Source organism: Nelumbo lutea, chromosome 4 (genome assembly GCF_056320005.1).
Source record: "Nelumbo lutea isolate HS-2025 chromosome 4, American lotus-T2T, whole genome shotgun sequence".
Taxonomy (NCBI): Eukaryota; Viridiplantae; Streptophyta; class Magnoliopsida; order Proteales; family Nelumbonaceae; genus Nelumbo; species Nelumbo lutea.
Window position 1 is genome coordinate 67,457,711 of NC_142687.1, and position 13,978 is coordinate 67,471,688.

The 13,978-nt window shown below is 38.6% G+C and overlaps 1 protein-coding gene across 1 annotated transcript; it reads right to left on the bottom strand.

Annotated features, from left to right (window-relative positions):
• Positions 1 to 2,004: 2,004 nt before the first annotated feature.
• DHNAT1 (Thioesterase superfamily protein) lies at positions 2,005 to 13,454 on the bottom strand. Its single transcript, XM_088983423.1, has 3 exons — positions 13,250 to 13,454; positions 12,905 to 13,096; positions 2,005 to 2,299 (listed from the first exon to the last, which is right to left on the bottom strand). The coding sequence occupies exons 1-3, from the start codon at positions 13,385 to 13,387 to the stop codon at positions 2,147 to 2,149; spliced, it is 483 nt and encodes a 160-aa protein (XP_088839549.1). The 5' UTR covers positions 13,388 to 13,454; the 3' UTR covers positions 2,005 to 2,146.
• Between the last annotated feature and the right edge of the window lie 524 nt (positions 13,455 to 13,978).

Below are 13,978 nucleotides of genomic sequence, written 5' to 3' on the forward strand. Positions count from 1 at the left end.
GACACAGCAAAAAGCCTATACTGAAAATATGTTTTCAGTTTCTCTCCCATCCCCTCTGTCTCTTGATCTCCCTCCCTTCTCTCTCACTCTCATAGTCATCTATTGCTCCCACTCCCTCTATAACTCCTACTCTCTCAGCTTCGGTCTGTAGCCAAATCAAAAACTTTATCTATCTCTCTCTCAATCTATCATTCTCCCCTAGTCTTTCTCCCGCTCCCTTTTTCATTCTTTTTTTTTATTATTTTTCTTACAAACTTATATAATATTAATAAGACCGTATGAAAGAACTAAAGGGACCAACCACTTGTACAATCAAATTATAAATTTCTATCAAGTTGGCGTAAATTCATAGCCAAGAGTTTCTTGCGGATTTTTATCATATTAGTGTAGTGATTTTTGAACCATACCAAATTGGTCTCATGTTCTTTTATACGATCCAATTAATACCATATAAGTGTGTAAGAAAAATTAAAAAAAAAATGAGAGAGGGAGTGGGAGTAGGAGAGAAAGAGAATGAAAGAAATTGAGTGAAAACGATAGATAAAGAGAGAATAAGAGAAATTGATAGAAACAACATACATGCAAAAACCAAAAAACTATTTTTATTTATTTTCAAATAACACAGTGGTTGAGTAGAGAAAGACAACTCTGAGAATGAGAGAGTGTGGGGGAGAGAGAGAGAGAGAGAGAGGGAGGGAGGGAGGGAGCGTGAGATAAACAAAAAACCCTTTCTTTATTTTCCAATCACCCAACATTAAAGGGCAATTTCCACATAAGCTTTTTATTGTGTCCAACATGGATTAAGTCCCATGTTGGCAACAACCAGTTGTGAGAGTTTTGTTGGTTTTTTGACCAACATGTAGCCTAATTTTAAATGTATAACCAACTCTTACTATAATTTTTCCTAATTTAAAACTATTGAAAGCAAAGCTAATTTTTTATCTAGATGGTGGGTCAATGATCCAACTTTCCAAAGAAACCCATGATGAAAATGTACAGAATTTTGTTGAAAACATTTGAGAACATTTCTAATGTTATGTATTCATCATATTAAATAAAAATATTTGTTAAAATAAAAATTATTTTTATAACAGAAACGGAATACAAAATTTAATAATGATAATAATAATTGTTGTTGTTGTTACTTTTGTTAATTTTTAATTTCTACCTTAACTATGATATATCTAAAATTTAAGTAATTAATATAAAAAAAATATCTCAAATGCAACGCATATACTTAATTACTAATAATACAAAATATAAGGTTTTGCACTCTACATATTTGCATTTGTACTCCTTCCAAACTGAGCCTAAGGGGCTCTGAATTTTCAAAGGGGGGGTGGAGGTTAAGGATCCAGTTATAAAACGCGGGTGGCTGCGAGCAGCCAGCCAATCTCTCTCTCTCTCTCTCAATTTTGCAGGTCAGTGTTTTGATTCTTAGTTTGAAGAATTTGAATGGTCAAATAACGCTGTTAGCTAATGTGATCTAGTTTATGAGTTTCGTGATGAAGGCACAAGTGCAATTCCAAGCTAGGGCCTACTGTTTAATATTTGATTCTTGAAGTTGAAGGGACATGGGACAGGCGCTTGATCTTTCTAAAGAGCTTCAATTTGGAACTTACAACTTAGGCAGAAACCTATAGACAGCGGCAACTTTTGTTTTTAACATTTATATAATTTTTCTTAGGTACATATGGTGAAAATGTGTTTGGTAAATGTGCTGTGTTTGGGTATATCTATAACTCTTTTATTTTATAAGCCTGTTCGCTGCTTTCCTATTTATGCGCACGCAAGGGGGATTTGATCCCAGGTCTCTGATATAACAGGTCAGAGATCCTACCAAGTACCAGCCTAGCCACCGTCAGTTGGTGTTGATCCTTTATATTGGCTCATGGATGTGCATGATTTTTTTTTCTGATCTATATTAGTTGATATCAATGGCTTTAAACCTTTTACTGCTTTCGAAAAAAACAAAAAACATTTTAAATACTTTGCAAATGCTGATTTGTGCGATTAAGTGATGCATTTATTTCATTGTGAAATTCCATTATCAGTTTATAGAAGTGTGCTGTTTACCCCAAGTATCGACTTGATTGTAAATATAGTGCTGGAGAGTACACAGTGGAAAAAGTACATAGAATAAAATTCATAATCTAGCATACTTCTTGAGGGGTTCACCAGCATCCTTTGCGTGTTCAGGCACAGGCATGTTGGATAGGAGTGTAACCCTTGATGTGGATATCAAAGCTTTGCTCCCAGAGTTAGAAGGATCAATCTTCCAGAGTTGAACCTCCCAAACCTTTTCAAAAATCTCACTCGGGTTAGTTTAGTTAGATACAAATTTTAGGCCAAAACGTGTAAATATGAAATTGTCAAACATCCTCGTTTGTGATATAAAAAAAAAAAAAAAAAGTGTTTGGTTTATTGCATGAAACGGAGAAGGCAAAAGTGAGATGGCCTGTAACTTGATTGTGGGTGGAGCCTGGAGGGAAGTCTATGATACTGTGAAATTGATAATTCTTGGAACATCAGCAATGTTTGGCTGTCCCACAAAGCATTGGAGGGAAGTCTATGATACTGTGAAATTGATAATTCTTGGAACATCAGCAATGTTTGGCTGTCCCACAAAGCATGTTTAGCCATTCAAAACATAGGCTGCAAACAGTATATGATTGTCTGTCATCAAATTCAACCCTTTAAGGGTGATCCGAATTCGATCTATTTATAGTTTAATCAACATATTAATCCATCCCAATTAGAAGATGCATCCAATTTGAGGAAATCTAATTTCATTCTATTTAAATGTATAAACTCATATATACTTAAAACTTATGTTGTATTTATTGATAAAGGTAGTTAAATGTATTTTAACTAAATTTTCATATGCTCAACAGTTCAAATTTCATATAATTATTTTCAATTCATTTTGTTCATATGGATCACTGATGCGTTTTGATAAGCAGCAAAAAAATATTGAACTACTATAAAAGAAAGCAAGGTGCCATGAGATTTTTACAAAAAGATTACAAGTCATTTTTAGTTTATTTTATTAATATCTTAAAATATTTAAATCATTTTTAGTTTAATTTACTTAAAATCTATCTCTCTATATATAGCAAGATGGTCCACATCACCTTGCTTCGCCTTGCTCCATTACCCCAACCCTACATTCTCCTTAATTCTCTCTCCTCTCCCACTTCCCACCACTCCCAAATTGCCATCTCAGAACACTCTCTTTTCATTCCTCTCCCTTCTCATTGGGTTCTCTCTCTCCCCCCACAACTCAGGCCTCTCACTTTTTATGACAATCTAATTTCTTTCATTAATTAGCTCAATATATGTTTTATCATTTCCTTCAGTTCTATCTCCAATTTTCCCCTCTATACTCCCCACTTTCCCATAAAAAACAGGGCCATAATTTCTTAAGATTTGGTTTTCCAAATCAAACGATATTTATATCTATAGACATAATTTCAAGCAAAGAGAGGAGAATAAGGGGAATTTGATGTTTCCTACATATTCATGGCATCTCCGATTATTATTAAATAATATATTCTTAAATAATAATCTATTGTTAAATAATCCATTAGTTACGAAAATTATTAAAACTTTATGAAAAATATTCTACCAAAAATTATGAAATAATTATTTCAGAAATAACTCATCATTTAATAATTTTTGGTTATTGACAAATGTTGAAAATTTCAATGTTTAGTGCAATTTACATTAATCATTGTAATTTAATAAATTTTCATTAAATATTTATAATAATAATTTATTGACAAGAGATATTACTAATTAGTATAATTTACTAATATCTATAAAACCAATAATTATAATTAACAATTATCAACTAATTTAAGGAAACTCTTTTAACTAATAATCCATAATTATTTTTTAAATAAGTAATTAATAAATTAAGAAATTAATCTATAAAAAATATTCTCCAAAAATATTTAAATAATAATCCATTAAATAATTTAGGAATAGAAAATTATTATTATTATTATTATTATTATTATTATTATTATGGTAAATTACATTATCAGAAGTTATTTCATAATTATTTAATTAACAATTTATCATTAGTAGTAGTAGTAGTAGTAGTATTTCAATAAATATTTATTAAATAATTCAAGAGAATTATTAAGTCTATCCACACCGGTTTAGACCACTTGGTTGACTTCAATCATACCTAGTTTTACATTAATTAACAATAAATGATTTTACTTTTAATTAAAAATAATATAATTTACCATAATTACATTAATTTATTGTTATTGTAAATAATTAATTTACTATACATTACTACTAATCAATAGAAATTTGAATAATTTTTTGAAATTATTTTAAAATATTGTAATTTATTGTTAGTTAATTAGTTATAAAAAATTATTAGAATTGTAAGGATGGCAATTTTCTCTATGAAGTTGGGGCCCTACCCTACCCCGCCCTGAATGGGGCAAGTTTTCTCTTTTCAAATCTTAAACGAGGATGGTGCAAAGACAAGGTGCAGATAGGGAAAATATTTTTGCCCAAAATTAGGGATTGGGTTTGCATATAATTCCTCGAACCCAATGGTAAATTAGTAAAATATCCAAAGATTTAATATTGACTTTTTAAAATATCTCTAAGTTTTCCTCGTATTCTTATAATCCTAGGATCTCATAATTTCATTTATAAAATATCCCTAAATTACCATATTTCGATTCCTAAAATATTCTCAAGTTTCCAAAATCCTATTTGTAAAATATCCATAAATTAGATTTTTTTAGATAGTTACCTCATAGTGAGGAAAATTTGGGTTCCCCATCCCTAACAGGGAATGGGTGTCTTAACTTGAATCTGCCCTACCACTGAAATCGGAGCAGGGATTAGAGTGTTTCAACTTACAGGGGTGAAAGACAAGGAGGGGTGCCCCATCCCATGCATCGCACCGCCCCGCTAACATTCAATATTTCATTACAATCTGAATTCAATCCAAATCTAATATAAATAAGATGAGTAAAATCCTAATTGAATTCAAATATAAACAAATCAAATCTAAATCTACATATATCCGATTCCATTTGATCCATTTGTAGCACGCCAAAATATGCGTAGGGTTGTGCTGTGTTAACCACTACCAAAAAGTGTTGTGGAGGACGGTGGAAATCACATTGAGACCCAGAAGAAGTTATGGTCGGGGAATTCATTACTCTAGAATTAAAGTATAATAATTAAGTTGGAATGGAATTCATTACTCTAAGAATCATATAATTCATGCTCCCAAGCTAGGGGTTTGGAATGGAATAGGAATTGGCCATTTTGATTCCATCTGTTTGATTGAGCAAAATCAGAATCACATTTTCATTCTTTGTGGAATGGCATTTCCCTATTTAAGGGAATAATCATTCCATCCTTCTCTCTTAGGAATGAAATTCTATTTCAGTTAATTTCAATTCCGATTTCAATTTTTTTCTAAACCAAACAGACTATGGAAATAGACCTTCCGATTCTGATTCTAAGGGGTTTTGGATCTAATTCAGACCACAAACCAAACGAACCCTTAATTTAAAAATAACACAAATGCAAAAATATACAATGCAAAACCTTGTAAAGTAATTTATCTTTAAACCTTGTACTTGTATTTGCACTTGCTCAATTTAAGAGTACAAATACATTATTTAAATATTTATATTTGTAGCCTTCCCAAATTAAGCCTTATACATTCTTATTTGTATTGTGTCCTCGATTCAGAACACCTCGGATCGGACAGCATCAGATTGGTGTCGTTTGTGGAATACAAACAAAAAGTCATTTTCCAAACCCCTCTCCGTACAGTAAAAACAACCATGCCTAAGAACACACACGACCGCTCTAAAGTCTGTTCCCCATCTCAGGGATCCTACTCAGTTCGCAGCTCCCCACCTCGGGAACCCTAGCATCGAGAATAGTCGACCTTGTGCAGTTCCAAGCCATGCATCAGAAGGTCAACCGTATCCTAGCCATGATGGAGACGTTGGGGCAACCGGCTCACTCCCCTTAAGTTACTCGCCCTGCCACTCAGGCGCCTACTATAGTCGATCCTTGCACCAAGGACCCCAAAAGGCGTCACGCAAACAAGCGTAGGGTCCAATTTAATCGTGAGTGACCACAGCTGTCCATAAGATTTGACTCCCCAACCCAGCCTCACACACATGATGCCCACAATAGATCCCATCACTCCGCTCGAGTGCTAGCGAAAGAACGGCTCGGCCAACGTTTGTAGTAGTTCCCAATCTCGATAGCAGAATCCAGCTCGATCCAAGACTAGCCTATGATCCGTAAGGGGAAAATCCAATAAACAAGGTTCCAGTCGATAGAGACGTTGAGATCAAAGAATTAAGAGAGCACTTGGTCGAACTATATTGTAGCCAAGTAGATAGAAGCGCAGATCCTCCAATGGCACGACCCTCAAAGTAGAACCACATCCAAACCGCGAAGGAACCTGTCTTTATCTAGTAGATCGTTTATGAGCTTCCCCCATTCGGCTCGCAACCACCTTAGTTTGAGAAATACGATGGAGCCTCAGACCACAACGATCACATTGAGGGGTTCAAGGCAATAATGATGTTGCACGGCTCCTCCGAATGTCTCATGTGCAAGGCCTTTGTCACCACCCTCCACGGAGTCACCAAAACCTGGTATGCCTCCCTTCCTCTGTAGTCCATATCCTCTTGGGAGTAGTTGGAGACGTAGTTCCTAGTGAAGTTCACCACCAGCCAAAGGCACTAGAAGACGTCGACCAACCTCATACAAGTATGACAAGGGAAAGGAGAAACCTTGAGGGAATACTTGGCGAGGTTCAACGCCGAGGCCCTTCAAATCCAAGATCTAGACCAATCGGTAGTTGTAACAATTATCATGACCGGGCTATGGTCCATAATGTTTAGCTTCTCGCTACAAAAGAACCCTCCGCTCAACCTGACCACACTCATGAAGCATGCATAGAAGTACATGAATGTCGAGGAAGACCAGGCACTACGAAGGAGTGAAGATGACCATTATGAGCATAGATCAGATAGAGACAACAAGAGATAGGACCATAGACCGAGGACCCTGTTGCCGACGTACATGAACTTTACTCCCTTGAACGTGTCGCGGGGCTAGAATATTGATGCAAATCTACAACTGTAGCGTCGTCAAATGGCCCAAAAAGATGAAAACCCAAGGCAACAAGAGGAATTGGGATATGTATTGCGATTTCCACTTAGACCATGGCCACGACTTCGCCACCACCTGGAAGACCTTGTCCGACGCAAATACCTCTATGGGTTCATTGATATCAAAGAGCATAAACCTAGAAAAGAGATGCACCGCGTCGATGAGCCCCCAAACTGAGCTCCCTCGGTCGAGGTCATCGTCGTTGTGATGGCCCTTAAAGGGAGAAACTAAGCACGGAGGACCAACATTGAAGAGCTATAGTGCAGGAATTCAAATGTAGCAACGACAATCGGCATCGACCACTAACAACGACTGGGTTGTACAAGCTCAATGAATAAAAAATTTCTTTCAAGCAAAAATAACCAAACGCCCACATACAGTCCGGTTGAACTCCGCACTAGCCAACGGACGTAGCACAACGACAACCTCATCAAAGACCTAGCCAATCTATAATGGCAAAGGCCTAACAACCATCACACAAAAGACCCGACCGACCATAGATGGTCGAGGCTAGAACAAGCCCCCGACAGGCATCGTGGGAACAACGCCCCCGCCACATAATTGCAAGAGGATGACCATCAAACTCCACACACTCAGCCAACTAACGATCAAAGCAGAGCCAGCTGAGGACCATGGCTTGCCTAGTCAAATAGTGTAAGGGCTCTCCAAGACCAGGTGCCACCAAGCTCCCCAACACTATTGAAAGCTCGAAAGTACCTCGTTCATCATAAGACTGAGGCCACGAATTTGAAGACCTCAGCACGGCCTATAGACCCTACCGGCCAGCCTAACTCCGAAGAGAAACAACTTAGAAAAAGAAGGGAAAAAAAACACAAAACATGCTCGACAAAAAGACCAAACTTCCATTAGTGAAAAGATTAACACAATGATTATAAGCTCAACATAACGAGTTGTGTACAACAAAAGAAAGAAAAAGAACATCAATCCAGGGGGTGGTCGCGCTATCGTTCGGGGAAGATTGCTCAGTTCGCGGTGCCTCAGCATCAAAGGGCCCATATTGCTCCACGACCGCAACAATTTCAAGGTGATCGCGTATGACCATCCTCTAGCAGCAAGCAAAGCTGGTTTGCCAGGAGTTTGTAGCAAAATCATCAAGGGTAATCTAGAACTCCTCGGACTCCTTGTACTTGGCGACTGCCTCCTCCTAAATGCATAGTAGTTTCGCCTTGCCTCCTCGGTCGTCATCCCCCTTGATCTTATGAGCACGGCTCTTCAGATGCCACAGCTCAACCATCTCTACCTGAAGTGGGAGAACTCGCCCTCCCATAGTCTCTAGAGGGTCCTCCGACCAAACACTCCAGCTTGACCTGTACATCTCAGATGCCGGCTCCGCCAAACTCGGAGATGAGACCTCAAGACCTTTCCGCGGAATAGACGATGGTGGAGACCCGTCAAAGCCAACATCTACCATGTCTCCCTCATAACCAAGTATCTAAAGGAATTGGGCATCAGCTGCATTGGTTGGACTGTTAGACAGTGTATGCCCTTAGCTCCAATCAGATTGGTGTACTTGATAACATTTCTTATAAATGAATAAAAGTGCATAATTGATTCATGTGATTTAATGTGTTTCTATGTAATACCCTTAAACTTAGAGGTGTAAAGTGGGTCGTGCCAAGCCGGCACGTCATGGGCTGTATACGGCCTTGCACTTTGTGCAGGCCATGCCATGTTGGCCTACGAGCCATCACGGGCAGTACCACCCTCCCCGATGTAAAATTTGGGGATCGACCCGGCACGACCTATGGCCCAGGCCCATGTGGGCCCATGTTGTGTCGTGTCGTGCCATGGGCTGGGCTGGCCCGTGGGTCGAGCCTTGGGGCGGGTCGAGCCGTGTATTGGGCCAAAGCTATTTATTTAAAAAAATTGACAAAAAAACTTAAAATTTTAATTTTATATGAATTTTGTATAAAAATGCTTATATATGCAATAATTAAATAAATTAGTATAATTAAATTAAAAAAATATATTTTATTAATATATTATATACTATATATTATTATATAATTATAATATATAATATATATATGGGTCGTGCCAAAGGTCGTGTTGGGTCAGGCTATGGGCTAGGTCGTGCCAGCCCGTGGACCTAAAATCCTAGGCCCAGCATGGCCCGCAAGGTCATACTGGGCCGTGGACAGCACAACCCGATTTACACCTCTACTTAAAGTGGACACTTATGAGACTCGTGTTAGTTTAGAATCTTCGCAGTAGTTGGATGGATGTGGGGAGATTTATCCTACCAAAGCTGACACTAATGTGCCGCCAAGTTGGTTGGGGTGGCTTGTCTTAACTACCAGGGTGAGACTTAAGGTACATGTAGTATGAGTTTCTTGAAACCCTAAACCAGACCAAATTCCAATATTGCCCTGGACCTTGGAGATAGATGGGCAAAACTAGAATGTTACACCTGACCCCTAAAATCGATTATGGTACTGCACTAAGTGTCGAATTGGGCTGTCTTTGATATATCAATCAGTGAGATCCTTAGAGGGGGTCAAAAACTAGGTATGTCGGGATAGCCCGAGAATTCATATGAGTGGGTAATCATAATGACAAGATCAGCCCCCTTGTCGGACAAAGTGAATGATCATGGAATGCACTCTCTCTTATGGAAACATAAACAGTCGATAGTGGATTTCAAATGTGTTTGAAATTTGGCTTTGCAAAATATATTTATATAGATATATACTTATATATTATGGTTTCAAATTGTTTGCTAAAAAGTTTTAATTCCCGGGATCTATGTGAGTAGAGAGTGTAACATTGTACCTTGCAGCCGAGGGAGAGGTCTTCTCTTGTCGAGTAGTGTTTGATCATTAAGAGCTGAGATGTTAAGTATAAGACCATTGAGGGAAATACCTATGGACTAATCTTGCATCTTCCCACAGTCCTTGGGTTTTCATAAGGTGGCTGTACCCAATGACCATTTAGTGTAAATGTTGGGCCCATTAAGAGCCCATGGTGATGGACTCAAGACAGTGAATTCGACCAGGCCTTGTAACAAAGGCTGGGCTAAACCCATGTGCTGATGTGTAGATCGATGTTAAGGTCTCATGCCATACAAAGAGAGTCAAGTTAGCCAACATATTAAAGGGTAAGTGAACTATGTGACTTAATGGGCCTAAAGCCCATTTCGAACTAGGCTTAAGTCAGTTAATTAAAATGGGTGAAATTTGATTTATAAACTGATTAGGATTAACTGAAGAAAAAGATAAGTCTTATCCATTTAAGAGTTCATATCCAAATATCAGATTTGGATCAAGAAACTCTCTCCTAATTGGATTAGGAGGCTGATCCAAAAAATGTTATAAATAGGGGTGAATTCCTCAGTTTAAACACATTCAGTAACCTACAAAATTCTTCCCAGTTCTTGTTGCCTCGATTTCCACCTACAAAACTGATCGAGAAAGGTTCTTGATATTGTTTCTTGCTAGAAGAAACAATCTAAAGTCATTCTCATTAACCCTTGTTCGATTCTTACTGAACAATTCAAGTTTTTGCTAAAGAACCATCCTGCTAATCTTGCTTCACCATACACTGTCATCTTTAGTGGAGGCATGTTTTGGTATTTTCTTTGGGTGTGAATGTTACTTCATATCAGGTATATCTCTCTCTTCCCTTTTTTGTTGCAGATCTGATCCAGTTTTGATTAAAAAATGATCATTAAAAATGTAGTTTTTTAAATTAGGAAATACGATTCCCGGATGAGAGAGAAAGAAATTTTTGAAATTTCGCCCAACCTTCCTACAACCATCCATATAATGGATCTCCCATCCCTTCATGGATGTCGTACCACCTCAGCACCATTGCTATACCCTCACTCAAGGGAAACCTCAACCCGGCTATCAAGTTGTGCTCATAAATGCAAAGCTCCCCCAGCCAAGCCAAGGTAACCCTTTCACCAATACCTAGATACCTCAGTTCATACCCCTCAGGAATATAGTAAAGGGCCCTAATTTAGGCCAAGCCCCAGGTGTCAACCTACAAAGCAAAGACACGAAGTGGCTACTAAACCACGCAAGGATGCCAAGCCCCTCTTCTGATACATTGTATACTTCGGCCTCATTGGTTTCCCCGACCTCGACCTCTCGAAGGGCCACGGCACCCTCACCCTCAGGCCCATCAACCTTGGCCCCATAGGCATTGGTCTCGCGAGCCACAAGCGTAGTGGCCTCAAGATAAGACCCCGACTTAGACTCATTACCCAACGTACAAGAACTAGATGAAGAGAAAGAACAAGAAGATGAGAAGGAAAGTGAAGACATCTTATCAAAGAATTACACTACAAAACACCTAAAGCACCAGTTGAGGACTAATTCTCGTCGAGCTCCCAAGATCGTTTACTCAAAATGACAAAGTAAAATGACTCGCCACCTCCCCTTTTATACGAGGGACCAACGGTCTAGATCAGCCCAAATCAACGACGCCAATTCGACTTTGCCCTTCGCATGCGCAAGACCTCAGGAAGACGAAACGATGCATCTACTAACCTGTATTAGAAATGGTACGAATGGGCAAACCGACCTTACTCTATGCCAGTCAATTCGAAGAAACTAAAGCTCCTCAATCAAGGACCGCAAAACTCTTCAACGCCCAGTCGTGGCTGAGCACTACACTCATCAACTTTGGAATAGAGGGAGTAGTGTTCGGGTAATGGTTGAATTGGCCAAGGATGCCACATGGCAATCTCCACGGCCTACCCCCTTCTCAGGCCATGTCGATGCCAAGCATAACGGAAGATCACAACTAAAGAGTGTCCTGCATGAACAAGGAAGCAGACTCTACCGGGGAAGAAAAAACCTCCCGAAGACCTCGACAGACGCCCTCATCTCAATACCCTAGAAGCCCTATCCATTTGGGACACAAACACCCAACTATAAATAGGAATTCCCCACTCAAACCAAGGGACATTTTTTGGAACTGCACTCTTTAAACACTTCTTTGCACTATTTCTCAACATTTCTCTCACTGTGCCTCTTATTTGCCATCCACATGAAGATAAGGGAGCCCATGGTACATACAACTTAAAACCCTCCATTGCTATTGTCTACATGAGTCTAGATCCATCGTGTGTGAGACCCACTGAAAGACTTTGACCCGTTGTACATGTGACGTGCGGATATGGATCATGTTTGAATGTTGGAAGGGATTTTTTGTTGATAGGAGAATGACGAAGCGGGTTACATGCATAAATCACCTGCCAACATAATATGCTCCAACTCTACCAACACGATATCAAATTGGTAGAGGGTTTGAACGAGTTTTGTTGACGGAGGATCTCAACTTGTATTGAGAACATCTCCCTATCAATAATAACACAAAGTGGGATATGTTATTGATGTACGGCTGTGAGTTGTCGGCTGAGGAGCGCTCTGTTAGTAGCAGATCCGAACTCGGTCGGAATGCGCTGTGAGGCGCGCTCTTTGGTCTAAAGTGAATTTTATCTACTGGCAATTTTAATAATGGTGAAGATGATGACATTGTTTGCGGGGATTGAAGTGTGGTAGGTGGAAGAATCTTCACTCTTCCGTCCCAACAAATCCAAGCCGGATATCTTCCTTTCGCTAATGGTGATTTTATTTTAATAAATAAGAATAGGGAATCGAGTAATTAGTGAATTGAAAAAAAAAGATCGGGAAGAGCTGAGAAGATGGGAAGGGAGGGGTTGATTGAATTGGACTTGATTAGACCTCACCTGAATGGTTTTGCCAAGGCTAATTGGTCTGGCCTCTGCAGCTACAACGTCGCCCAGCTCGGCTCGCTTGACATGATTGATGCTCAGATGTATCCCTGCGACTCTTTGGAGGCCGGACGCCATGTGTGCTCCGATGCTGGCCAGTGACTCGGCTATTAGAGCCGACACTCCACCGTGTAAGACCTTGAATGGCTGAGATTATCATAGAAATCGTTCCGTTCACCAAATCAGATCGTACAAAAACGGAGTAAAGAAATAAACTAATTACAGCAAACAAAGTGTTGCTGCAAAGTCAGGAAGAGAGAGAAAGAAAGGGAAAGAGAGCATCTCGGTCTCAATTCTCACCTGACAACAACTGGGAGTCACTTTTAGACGGCCGGTGACCTTCTCCGGTGACAGCTCCTCGAGCTCGAAGCCAATGGCATGGAGCGGTGCGTCCACAGTTGGTCTCTTGTTTGAGGGTGAAGTAGACGAATGATCCATCTCTCTCTCTCGTCCTTTCCTAATCGGTTTGATATGGGGACCTTCCAATTTTCTCACCTAACCATTCTCGTCCTTACCTACCATCTTTATATATGATAACAGCATCTCGGAAAATTTGAAAGATTTAATTATTTTATTTATAATTAATTAATATTAAATTAATAATTAAAAATTATTATTAATTAACTAAAAGTATTCAAGTTATTGTTAATATTTAAAATTTTAATAAATGTATTTTTCATTTAATGTTGATTTACAGAAAATAACTATTGTTAATTTAATATGAATAATTATTTTTTAATAAATTTAGTTTTATTAATAATTTGTAGTAATTTTAATAATTGTTATTAGTTTTATTATTTTAAATGATTTTTTTATTAATTTTAAATAAATAAAAATAATTATAAAAGCTAATAATTTTATTAATTTTACTAATAATTAGGAATGACAAGGGGGTGGGTTCAGGGTGGGGCACTTCATCCCTGTCTCAGCCCCATATTCAAGACACTCTATTCCATCCCCACCCAGTCCCCAATGTCAGGCGGGTTCAAGGCAAGGCAACCACTCCCTAATGTCGAGCAAGTTTAGAGG